The 13,015-nt window shown below is 42.8% G+C and overlaps 1 protein-coding gene across 3 annotated transcripts in view; it reads right to left on the reverse strand.

Annotated features, from left to right (window-relative positions):
• Positions 1-12,827: 12,827 nt before the first annotated feature.
• Positions 12,828-13,015, reverse strand: part of HPSE2 (heparanase 2 (inactive)) — a 722,966-nt gene continuing 722,778 nt past the window's right edge. For all 3 annotated transcript variants that reach the window (XM_049790877.1, XM_049790876.1, XM_049790875.1), the window contains one exon: positions 12,828-12,993. In XM_049790877.1, the coding sequence (XP_049646834.1) occupies positions 12,828-12,993 (166 nt within the window). The remainder of the gene's footprint in view (positions 12,994-13,015) is intronic.

Here is a 13,015-nt window from a genome sequence, read left to right on the forward strand (position 1 = left end):
CGGGTCCTTCTTGCTGCCGGTGGATCAGGGCCGGGCCCAGGGCTGCAGGGCCCCGGCGAGGCGGCTGGACTCTCCGCAGTGCCCCGGCAGCTCCCTGGGCCCGGCAGGACCGAGCCCGCAGCACCGCGGCTCTTCCGGGAGTCCCGCCGCCGCCAACGTGACCAGGCGCCGCCCCGGGGAGGCCTGGGCGGGGTCCGGTTCCGCTGGTTCGAAACACGCCTCTGCGGGCGGGCCAAGGCCCAGCCCCTCGGGGCCTTCCGGGCTGGGTCCCGCCCGGGCTGGGTTGGGGAATGTGTCGCTTCTGCTTACCTCCTTTAGGTTTTGGTTTTGGGGCCACACTCGGTGACACTCAGGGGTAACTCCTGGCTCTGCTCTCAGAAATTGCTCCTGGCTTGGGGGACCATCTGGGACGCCAGGGATCGAACCCAGGTCCGTCCTAGGCTAGCGCGTGCAACCTACCGGTTGCTCCACCTTTCCAGCCCCTGCTTACCTCCTTTAGTAGTTAGCGAGTAGTTCCTTGAAAGAGGAAATCGAGGCACTGTCATGGGGGCTCTCCGCGGCGAAGCAATGCCCATTCCGGGCAGAACCGGCATTTGACGTCTAGAGGCTGCAGAAGGGGCCGCAGGACACCCACAGTACCAGCACCCTGATTTCCTTATTAGGGTACTCTCCATTCACTCGGTGCGCGCTGGGAGCTTTTTTTTTTTATGTGCAATATTTGCAAATTTGTGTTTGCAAACTCTGATTAAGATGCGTGCATATTCTTAAAGTGTGGCAGCTGACGATCACAAGGGGCTAATCCTCACTAAGCTTCCCCCTTGGAATTTGGGTGCCCCTGACCTGGCATTTTGCAATGTCTTCTCACCCTCCACTACACTTGTTATCCTGACTTCAGTTATCCTAGGTGTGAAGTGATGTCGCATTGGCATTGTGCTCCCCCCCCCCCCACACACACACAGTTATTCTAGGTGTGAAATGATGTCACATTGTGCTTTTTTCCTATGATGAGTGTTCTCATCTTTTCATGGTGCTTTCTGGGCACTTGTAAGTCTTTGCTGAAGTGTCTGTTCAAGTCTTTTGCCCCGTTAAAAAATATTTATTATTTCATCACTGAGTTGTAAACGCTATAGGGCGTCTAGATACAAGTCCCTTACTTGATGTCTGATTGGCATTCCCCTTTCCATTTTGTGGTTTTCCTTTTCACTTTATCTTGCAGCACATACGTTTTCAATTTAGATGTGATCCAGCTTTTTATATTTTAACCATATTCAGGGTTTTGTGTCAACATAAGTTTTTATTCCACTTGTTTGAATACCTAGGAGTTGGGTGGCCAGTCTAATTGTTTATAACAACAGTAAAACTATTTTTTTAAACGCCTAAGTCATTTTACATGTGCATTAGTAATTTTAAACTTTTCAGCAGCTCTGTGGCCACCTTGGTACTGTGGATATGTAGACACGGGCCATTCTAACAAGGCAGCAATATCAACGTGGTTTTCATCCACACTTTACTAATGTTTAGCACTTATATTCCCTTTTCTTCATAACACTGTCCAAATTGTTTATCTATTTTTTATATTAGATTATTTCCCTTATTACTTAAATGATTTTCTTTATGTATTTGGGTACTAGTCCCTTACCAGGCAGCACCTGGTTTTTAGTTATTTAGTCAGGTTTTTGGTTCTCTTTTGGTAGGTGACTCCCAAGCAGTGGTCCAAGTGCCACCATGAGTCTGTTCCCAAAGCTTCTCTATAAACAAACTCTATGTCCCAAAGAGATGATGTTTCCTGTACAGAGTCCCGGGGTCTTGTCTCAGTGGTGATCAGGGGTTCCAGGGCCACATCTGGCATTGCTGGGGTTGGGGTTTGTGACATGTAGTGCCTGCATATACAAAAGATGCATCCTACCCACTGTACTTAGCCACTGTCCCTTTATTTTCCTTGCAATGATTTTCAAAGAACAGAAATCTTGGTGCTTTTGGGGTAGTCAACCTAAAGAGCCTCTGCATAAAAAAGGGTCACATAGATTTTATAGTTTTAGGCTTATCATGTAGCCTATGATTCAAATTGATTTTTGTAAGTATTGTCAGGAAAGGGTTCGGGTTATTTTTTTCTCATGTGTGTGCATGCATGTAAACATGCACACACATGCTTGTAAGTATGTATGTCCAATTTTTTAGCACCATCTGTTGAAAGAAAATCCTTCTACTGAATATCTTTATCACATTGTGATAAAAATCAAATCAATGCATGATCTATTTCTTGGCTTTCTGTTCTGTTTAATAAAAAGAGGGGTTCTAGGGGCAGGAGAAAGAACACAGAAGTTAAGGCACTTGTCTTGCTCACGACCTAGGCTAACTCAATTACATGCACAGCATATGGTCTCCTGCCTAAAGTTACCCCTGATCACAGAGCCAGGACTAATTCCTGAGCACTGCCAGGTTTGTTCCACACTCAAAAAAAAAAAAAAAATTCAAACCACAGAAGGATTATTGACTTTCTCAAAAAGCAGCTCTGTCTGTGTATGTGTGTGTGTGTGTGTGTGTGTGTGTGTGTGTGTGTGTGTGTGTGTGTGTGTGTGTGTGTGTGTGTGTGTGTGTGTGTAGGTTGGGGCTTGGGGCTGCACTGCGTGACAGTCAGAGATTATTACTGGATCTATATTCAGAAATTACTCCTGGATCTATATTCAGAAATTACTCCTGGAAGGCTCAGGGGACAATATGGGATACCAGAAATCGAACCCAGGTTGACCATGTGCAAGGCAAATGCCTACCCACTGTACTATATCACCCAGGACCCTCAAAAAGCAGCTTTTGTTTCCATCATTTTCCTTTCCTTTTTTTTTTTTTTTTTTTTACTTCTACCATTTTCTACTGTTTTATAAAACTACCACCCTTTCTGTTTACTTTGGAGTTAATCTTGTCTTTGTTTATTTTTGGCAACATTGAGAAGAGTTGGGGGACCATGAGTTGCTGGGGGATCAAACCTGAGGTTCTAAGCTTTGAGCCATCTCCTTGACCCCTGCTTTTACCTTTTGGAAATTTCTTATGGTAAAAGCTGACCCACTAATTTGTGAATTTTGTCTTTTCTAATAAAAAAGTTGAGTACTATCAATGTCTCCAAGGTACTGAACTATAAGCACCCACAACTTTTGTAGGTTGTATTTTCATTTTCAATTAGCTCTAAGTGCTTTTTAATTTTTCTCTCAACCCATTGGTTATTTAAAAGTATCCCATTAAAATCTGGGGATTTTCCAGTTATATTTTTGTTATTAGTTTCTATTTCAATTGCACTTGGTCAGAAAATATACATTGTATGACTAGAATTTTAAAAAACGTATGGATAGTCTAGGACATGACTTATCTTGGCAAATTAGAAGAAATATATAATTTTGAGCTGGAGACACAGTATAGTGGGTAGGGTACCTGCCTAGGCCATTACTGACTTGAATCTGATTCCTGACATCCTATATTGTTCCTGAGCATCTCTGGGTGTGTCCTAATAACCAAACCAAACCAAAATAAAACAAAAAAAAACCAACAAAAATAATATACATTTTTGTTGTTGTTGGGCTGAGTCATAAGAATAATCTGATACTCAAATATTCTATATTTTCAATGATTTTTATGTACCTATTCAAAATTAAATGTGATGAACCTCTTAAAATGTGGATTTGTCTATTTCCGCTTATAATCCTGTCAGCTTCTGCTTCACATATTTTGAAGCTGTTATTTGATGCATAGGCAAGTAATGATTTTTATGTCCTCTGAATTAACCTCAATATCATTATGAAATGATCTGTTAATGTTTTGGCAATATTCTTTACTCAAAATCTACTTTTTCTGAGACTAGTACAACCCAACCGCTTCCTTTTGATTAATGTTACTGGACATGTGAAAGAGTTCAGAATGTTACCACTTTGCTGTATTATTTTGGTTTGTTTTGCTGGTTTTTGTTTGGAGGCCACAATGGACAGTGTTTAAGAATCACTCCTGGTGGAACCCAGGGGATCGTATGTGGTGCCAAGTATCTGAGTGGGACTGGTAGATACCTCAACCTCCACTCTTTCTAGCTCCAATATTAATTGTTTTGAGTGAAGGTGCTTGAATAGCTGCAGGAGCAAGAGGTGTGCATGCAAAATTCAGATGTTGGGCAAATATCTAAGGACATTTCTTCTAGCTTTTTAGACTTCTCCCACTATTTTTCTCCTTTTCAACATTTAAATTTTTCAAGTATCTTGGCAGTCTCTTGATCCAGCATCAAATCATGCACCTACTTTCTGCCTGACCTCAGTTCCATTTTTGTTATGAACAAAATGGGGAAAAGCCAGAAAAATGGGGGTCTTAGCCAATGTTATTCCTGTCAATCAAGGGTCTCATCTCTTAATTTAACTGCTGTCCATGACCTTCAGAGAGCTGGAATTTTGGTCTTTGTTTTCTACTCTTTCCAGTTTGTAATTGTTGTGGCGAAAGAGTGAGTACAATAAAATTTACATTCTAAGTTAGATTTCTTCCTACATATTTTTATATGTTGCATTTCCACTGTTTGAAATATCTTCTATATTTTATTATGATTTCTGCATGACACACATTAAATATGTCTGTTTCTTAAATTACAAACATTGAGTGCTATTCTAGTTATTCTGTATTTTAAATTTTCAGCCAACTTCTTCACTTTTTTCAGAGAAATATAATGTATTTTATCACTCCTTTTACATTTTAAAAAAATTTTATGACACAGCACATAGTCAGGTTTTGTAAATGTTTCCATGTGCTGTTGGTAAAAAAAGGCCACATAGTTTTTTTGTCTTTATATGTACATAAAATTGTGTGTTTTGTTAATTGGAAATGAAAGTTTTAAATTTAAATTTGTAATTTAAATTTATTTTAGTTTAAAAATATCTAAATATTTTCCATTTTTTTCTGATTTGACTACTTTGTGTCTTATTTTCTGAGAGAACTGTTTAGTAGCAAAGGGGACCATCTGACATAGACTCAGATAAAACCAAACTGAAGATCTCACTTTACACTCTGAGAAACAAGTGGTTGATCTAATGTTGTTCCTGGAGATCCCCATTCCGAGACCAAGCTGCCTCCTGGAACTGCCTTCAGGGAGAAGCTCATTTGGTTTATAGCTGAAGCCTCTGTGAACCTTCAGGTGTTCCTTGATCTCATATTACTTTTTGGGCTTTTTTGGTTTGTTTTTTGTTTTTGCTTTTGGATCTCTCCCAGTGGTGCTGAGGACTTCCCAGTACTCCTGTCTCTGTGCTTAGAACTTGGGTCAACCATAAGCAAGGCCTGCTGTTGTTCTATGGCTCAGCCCTTACTCTTTAAGATTTTAATTTATATTTTAACATATCCAGTAGAGGGTGAGTATCTACTTTCAGGCACTTCCTAACAGGATAGCAGTAAAACAAGGAGATTAAGTTTTCTGATAAAAATCACTGTACTTCTAGGAGAAAGGAGTTTGAATAATGAGATGGGGAAGAATGATCTTTCGTAAAAAAAAAAAAATGTTACCAAGACCAAACAGGTGTAAGATCACTAAGTAGTAAGCGAAGCACAGAGAGGACCACTCATTCTAGAAGCCCCGGGGATGAGGGAGGAGGATATGGGAGGCAGGACTGGAACGGAGGTGGACGGAGGACAATTCGGTGATGGGAATTTCCCTGATTTTATGTTAATATGTACCTAAAATATTATTGTTAACAATATGTAAGCTACTATGATTAAAATAAAAATTGTATTAAACAATGTAACAAAGCCTCTTTAATTAGGAATCACAGTTGTGACACTTGGTGGCATATTAGCTGGAGGGACCCATTATCATTAGTGAATTCACCAGCAATCTGCCTATCAGACCATAAAATGGTGGCTTATGTATTATCATTTGGGGCCTGGGGAGCAGTTGGGCTATATATATTCTTCTATGCTCAGAGCTTGTATCTGGTTCAGGGATCACTTTTGCTCAGAGATTATATATGGTGCTGGGAATCAAACCAGGGCTAACCACATGCAAGGCATACAACTTAATCTCTGCACTATCTCTTCAGTTTCAACTGGGTGATTTATAAACAAGTCTTTATATTTTAGAGTCTGGGATGAAAGTGCTATCAAATTGTCTGGTAAAGACCCACAGTTCACAATTACCTTTTTGATGTGTCTTTATATGGTGGAAGGAGCAAAGAAACCCTATGGGGCCTCAATATAGTCCCTTTCATGAGAATTTCACCCTCATGACCTAATCACCTCCAGCTACCACCACAGTAGGTATTAACTTATAAATTTGGGTGATTCAGCCTTTTAGTTTCTGGCAATCAAATAGAATTATTAGAAAATGGCTGCCTAGCCAGCCCCTAGCAGATGGACAGGATTACCAGAGTCTTGGGCGATGAAAGTGAATGGAAGGGGGGTTGGAGAGATAACATGAAGGTAGGGCATTTGCCTTTCATGCAGAAGGAAGGTGGTTTGAATCCCTGCATCCCTTATGGTCCCCTGAGGCTGCCAGGAGCGATTTCTGAGCGTAGAGCCAGGAGTAACCCCTGAGAGCTGCCAGATGTGACCCCCCCCCCAAAAAAAAAAGTGAATGGAAGGAGGTTTTTTTTTTTTTTTACCAGCTCTAGGTCAGGCCCTAACAATACTTCCATGGTGGGGCCTTGCCTACTCTATCCATCTCTGCCGGTACCTGTGGATGCCTATAACAATCTTGGATGACAAGTGCTGTAGTGTCCAGAAAACCTCCAGCAGTCTGGATGCCCAAAGGATTTCATGAAATAGAATCACTGGCTATCTTATCTTCTTACTCACAAGTGACTTCATGTCATATGTGCAAGAAATAACTTCAATTGTGAAACCATTGAGGTTCTGTAGCTTAGTTGGTATTGCAGAGAACAGTTACTTTAGTAAATCAAAAATATTGAAATTGAATGATCAGATCTAATTTCCCCTTAAGGTCCTTGATTCAAAGTTTCTGTGGGAGCTGGCTAGGGGAGAGTTATGGAGTGGAAGATCCAGTGTGTTTGACTTCATCAAACAGCCTGTTCTGTCCTATGCTGAGATGTGGGTGGACAACAGTGACCTCCCTCTCCCCACAAAATGAGAACAGAAAGTTAAAGTAGTCACATTTTATTACTTACAAAACAGCACCTCAAAGTATAAACTACCCCATGGACCCAAACTCTCTCTGCAATTACCAGGCTCATTTAAATCTTTAATATCATCTGCGTTCTAGAAGGAAATATTAGCATCTGTTCAAGCCCACTGCAGAGAAAAGCCACTTTCCCTGGGAAGTGTTCCTGCACTCATTTTGCCAACTCCAGATGAATTAAACTAAGGTTTCTTTTTGCTTCTGACCAAACATCATTTAAGACCTGACATTTACAATTTGAAAATGAGCCCTGCAGTATTTTTATGAACATTAACTGCAGGGTAGTTTTGGTGACTGGGATGTCAAAGAGGAGGCCCCCTTTCTCTGTGGGCTTACTTGGTACTTGGTTAACTTCGCTCAAATGCCCACAAGGGTTCACACACTGCTCTGGCACCCGAATGAAGCAGTTGCCAAAATAGTTGATGGATTATAGTTTGCAAATATCACTCTAAAATGCCAAATTAATATAATGCCCCAAGGGCAGTGCTTAATGGATTTATGATTTAGTCCTGGAGGCTTATGAGAAATTTTCAGATTATTGGGTGATGGGGTAATGCTCTCCAAGACAGTGTGCATGCGTGTGCGTGCAAATGTCTGAGTGTGACTAGGGGAGTATCTGTATATCTGAGTGTGCATGTAAAAAGTGAGTGTTATCTGTGTCTGTGTGTTTATATGTTATGTGACTGTGAGTTGTATATTGCATGTGTGTGTATATGTGTTACTATGTATGGGTATACATGCATGTGTCTGTAAATGTGACTGTTAATGAGTGTAATATGTGTGAGTATATATGCTGTATATGCACCTGTGATTGTGTTAATGTTTATGTATCTGTGTGCTTTGAATATATGTGTGTATACATATGTGTGACTGTATGTTTGTTACTGTGCAAATGTCTCTTTGTATTTATGCATATGACCGTGTGGATATATGTGTTTAGGTATACATATGTGTGTATGTATACAGTATACAGGTGTGTGTGTATGTGTGGTGTGTGTGTGTGTGTGTGTGTGTGTGTGTGTGTGTGCTGTTGACTGGTTTGCCAATTGCTTCATTATCACTGATGGTAGCAAAGGTGGAACAGGGGCTTTAATTGTTCTACAGAAACCAGGTCACCAGTGGGCCAAGGTGAGCATGGGTTAAAAAACTTTACAGCCAGCACTGCTCTAAGCCCTATTCACTACCCATCAGAGCTGCAAATTGGAGTCCCCAAACAAGATGATCTGTCCTGGGTGAGGGCACCAATAATTCTCTCTGGTCTAAAAGTCATGTGTGGAGAGCACATGGAGAAGAAAAGTGCCCATAGGGGGAGTACAGGGGTTGATCAGAGTACAAAGACTAGCCATGAATCTGACCTGGGTTCTATCCCCAGCACCACAGGCTAGGCCTGTGTGTAGTATTCAGCATCACAGGGCCTGAGCAGTACTGCCTTTCACATTGAACAGTAGGGTCCAGTTCACTGAGCATTGTTGTGAGTGCCCCATGAGCACTTTTAGGGAGGCCCCCAAAAGTTGCCCACAGCCATTCCAAAAAGAGATAGATGGTGACATTATATCCTTCCATAACATCTTGGAATCCTACACCTAGTTCTACTATTGTGCATATCTTAGATGGCTGTGGACAAATGCCTACTCTATCCCCACTCCCTATATGCATCAAGAATGAGCCTAGGGACACAGTTACAGAGCCTTCATATCTGGTTGGTGGAACTCAGGGGCGGGCAGTGTTTCAGTCTGTCCCAGTTGTTTGGGCTTTATGATTACTGCTCCTCTTTGAAGACCCCTTACAGTCTGATTTTGAATTCTAGAACATCCTAAGCAAATACTGTAATGAATCCAAACTTAATCCCTCTTAATTCATAACATTTCCATAGGTTCTGGAGTGGGTGGCGTGGTTGGTGGAGGAGAGGTGTGGAAAGGGAATGAATGGAGCAAAGCCCTTGGCAGTGTCCAAATGGTGACTTGGGTGCTGAGTCTGAGAGTGGGAAGTGGAAGAAGTCAAGCTCTTGAAAGCTGAGCATGGGTTCACTTGCTTTCAGCCTATCTCTGCAGTCCTGCATTGCTATCTTTTTTGTTTGTGATTTATTTTTATTTTGGAGCCACACCTGGGTGTGCTCAGGGCTTTCTTTTGGTTCTGTGCTCAGTAATTACTCCTTGTAGTGCTTGGGGGATTGTATGGGACGCCAAGGATCGAACTTGTCCCTGTCATGCAAGGCAAGCTGTTTTGTCTCTCTGGCCCTGGGCTGCACTTTATTTCAAAATTTGAAAGTCTGTCCCCATCTCAGATCTTTTCTTGATGGTGGGATCAACCCAGTTTTACTTGGCTTCTGCAGAGCTTAAATGTGTCTCTTGTTTTCACCGATAGAGCCGCTCTGTGGCTTTCCAGGCTGTATCCTGCAGTGCACAGTGGAGTGCGGGTCTGGAGGTGGCAACAGTAAGAGAGCTCAGCACTACAGACCTGCTGGGTGCCTTCCACTCCTGCTGAGAGTGTTGGGGGAAGCTCTCTGGCTGAGTTTACCACCAGCCTCTGGCCCATCAGGGTGTGGGCTTGAGTGCATCTGCATGAGGACTGCTCTCCTAGACAAAGGAGGCTTTCAGGAGCTGGGATTCTGGATAAGCCACACCTGAATTTTCACTGCTTCCAGTCCAACATCATGCTAATATCCTACAGTGGCAGCTTTTTCAGGGTCCTTGAAGAATTGAGACTTTCTCTTTAAACTAACAATAGAAATATGTTCTGAGCCTTTGCGATAAGAAAAGAGAAAGAAAATCGCTCCCATAGACTGGAGGTACAGAAAATCACTTCAACAAAAGGCAAAGACTTCTCATTATACCTTATTATGCTTTCAAATAGGCATTTCTGCAAGCCCATTCACTGGCTTAAAATAGCGTGGTTCTTAAATCTTAGAAGATCTCAGCCATGTCTTATTTTAGGAAGAACACTCTGATTGGGGAAATTGGTGAATGAGCTCATTTGTTCTTGGAGAAACAGCTTTCTAGCTGTGAGCCAGAATGGTGAGTCTTGCCAAGGCTGTCTTTGGGTGGGGGAATGTAAGAGAGGGAAGTCCCTATAAAGTGATTCCTCACTGATTTGGAGATTAGGCCCTGCAACAAAATGAAAAAGTCAGGACAGATGCCCTATCCTATGGAACATGATGTGTAGTGAGTTTCTTAGGATCCTTTGAACAAGGTGGTTGTGAACTGAATGGGAAGAACACTGAAGATAAATCTCTGTAACTCCTGCCTTCCTTTTTATTAACTATTCCCTCAGATATCATCCCCCCCCAACCCACAGGCTCTGAGGAGCAGTGTTTAATACACAGAGAAATATCAAAGAAGCAAGAACCAACCCTACTGTGCAGCTTAGAGTCTAGGTGAGGATCTGCCCTTATTTCCAGGCCAGGTCTGTAGCTCTGACTTAGCAGAATCTGCAAAAGGGAAGGCAGAGGGCTGTGACCTTGGTAGACAAATGAACAGGCTTTGGTTTATTTCTTGCTATTGTGCCTCTCCAGCTTCCTAAGAAAACTGCAGGTGATATACTAACGCCTTCAACTAGCTTGTGTAATGCAAGCTAGATCAGGAACCTGGGGCTAGTCTTGTCAGTTGGGGCTCCACAGCTTTGCCTATTCGGTATGGGGAAGAAATTTTGTGGCCCATAAAACTGTAAAAGTGACTTGGATAAATGACATTTTTCTCCTACGTTTCTCTTCCTCTCGGCAGCTTTTCTCTACTTCCTTTCCTCCTTTCAGCCCCCCAGTCTGTCACTTCTTTCTCCTTCCTTTTCTCAGCCTGAGGCTTTATGGCTGGCCTCTCTCTACTGGCCTAAGCAGCTGTCTGACCCCTTGTTTCCTGTCCACAGTTTTCTGCTTCTTTATTTGTCATAGCACACACCTCCCATGGGTTATTCCTCCAGTATCTAACACTAATCAAGTCCAAGAAAATTTCACACACTTCCTAAGAGGGTCCTGATGAAGGACATGGAAGAATAAAGGCATGGGGGGGAATCAGCTTCCTTTTCCCCAGTTCTCAGGCATCTAGGTTGAGACTCCTCCTAACCACCTTGTCTCTTCCTCCTCCAGTCTCTCACCTCAAAGTTCAAAGCACAGACCTGAGCAAGCCTAGGCATTTGAGGCAGACTCCCTGGCCCTTCCCTATTTACTTCTTCCACAGCAGCAGAAAAGGGTTGTGCTTTCTTAACTGCAGCCCTAGGACCTAGTCAAATCTCTTCCATTTTAATAGTATTTTCCTGTCCTTTATGTGAAGAAAAAAAATCATTTCAGATGCAGTTTGTTTGCAAAGACACGCATACTTCTTGAATCATGAGGAGGTTTTTTTGTCATGAATTGCAAATGATAAATCACTCTGCTTGTCTGTCCCTTGCTGAACTCAAGAGCTTTCCATGCCCTTTCCTGTCTCAGACCCACCCCCTGCAGGTCCACACAGCACAGGGAAAGCTTGGGTCTGTGCTAGCCCTGCTGCTCTTAGCCATTCTAGTCCATATGACAGTATGGACTAGGGCATCTTAAAGCACCAGGCTCGGTTGGGCTTTTTAAATACCGCCAAGAGGTCCACAGCTACTTGGGAGAGGCAGAAAGACTGGCTCCATTGTAACTTGCAGTGATGACCTTTGTTTTTCATTTCTGCTTAAAAAGATAGTTTTGATGAACTAAAGTGTTAAGAGCTTACCTTCAACCGTTCTTACCATTCACTTCAATTTTGAGACAGATCTGATTATTTGCTCTGCTTGTGTATGTAAGTATGTGAGTCTATATATGTTATATGCATATATGTGTGTGAATAAATGTGGGTACATATGTGTGAACTTGTATGTATGTGGATGAATGTGTGTGTGTATATATGTGAGTGAATATGCATGTGCATGTGTGAGAGACAATTTAGCACACATTCTCTTTGTACTGAAGCACCCTTCCTCACAGCTCCATGACGGATGATGATTGCTTTTCGTCGTGCCTAATACATTGTTCTCCACTCAGTGTGAATGCTGTTACCTGATTCCCTTTCCAACCTTGGAGAAATCTGAATTCACAGAGGCATAGAACCTTCTTACAAAATCTGGAGTATGATTGCAATTTTACTTTGGAAGGACCCACTTCCCAGAGGAATAGCCAGTGATTGATGCCGCCATCAGCAACCCAGAGGCACATTCTCATACATCAGCCAGGAAGTTACAGGAACAGCTCGCCCAGTGGGCCAGTGCTGACTCACCTCACTTGTTCCCCCGTGGGAAAAGAGGTGATAGGAAACCCTGAGCAACAGCAGGGAACAGACAGAGGAACTGAGAAAAAGAAGGACTGAGCTCTCCATCTTCACCAAGGGCGACAGCCATGGGTGGTGGTAAGACTGCAGTGTGGCAGGGACACAGGTCTGATTGGTTGCCTTGGCTGCATGTGCTCAGCTGATTTCCCTTTAGGTGCCATTGATGGAGACACACAGCACGGCACGTGCCTTCCTCCTTAGAGAGGAACAGATGTTGTCTGTGTCCCCTTGGGGTGAATGTGACCTACGCGACTAAGCTCACACACTATGCCCTTTGTCTCTTTAGAGAGCAGTCTACACCAATTCCAGCAGGATGGGGTGGCAGAGATTGGTTTGTAAAACAAGGCTACGACTAGGCAGAAGAGTGGAAGGCAGTCCAGCACGGGATCTCCGGAGAGAAGGCTGCTTTATCGGTAGCGGCAGGCCAGAGCGTTGACATTCTTGACCACATAAAAACCCATGCTGACTGGAGGGATGACCAGTGTCCGGCCAGACCGCAGCGGGCGAGGCTTCAGCTCTGGCAGGGTCCCATCGTCCACCATCACTAAGGGCTGCCCGTTCAGTTGCACTGACCTGAAGTGAGGAAAAAATAGCG

Source organism: Suncus etruscus, chromosome 17 (genome assembly GCF_024139225.1).
Source record: "Suncus etruscus isolate mSunEtr1 chromosome 17, mSunEtr1.pri.cur, whole genome shotgun sequence".
Lineage (NCBI taxonomy): Eukaryota > Metazoa > Chordata > Mammalia > Eulipotyphla > Soricidae > Suncus > Suncus etruscus.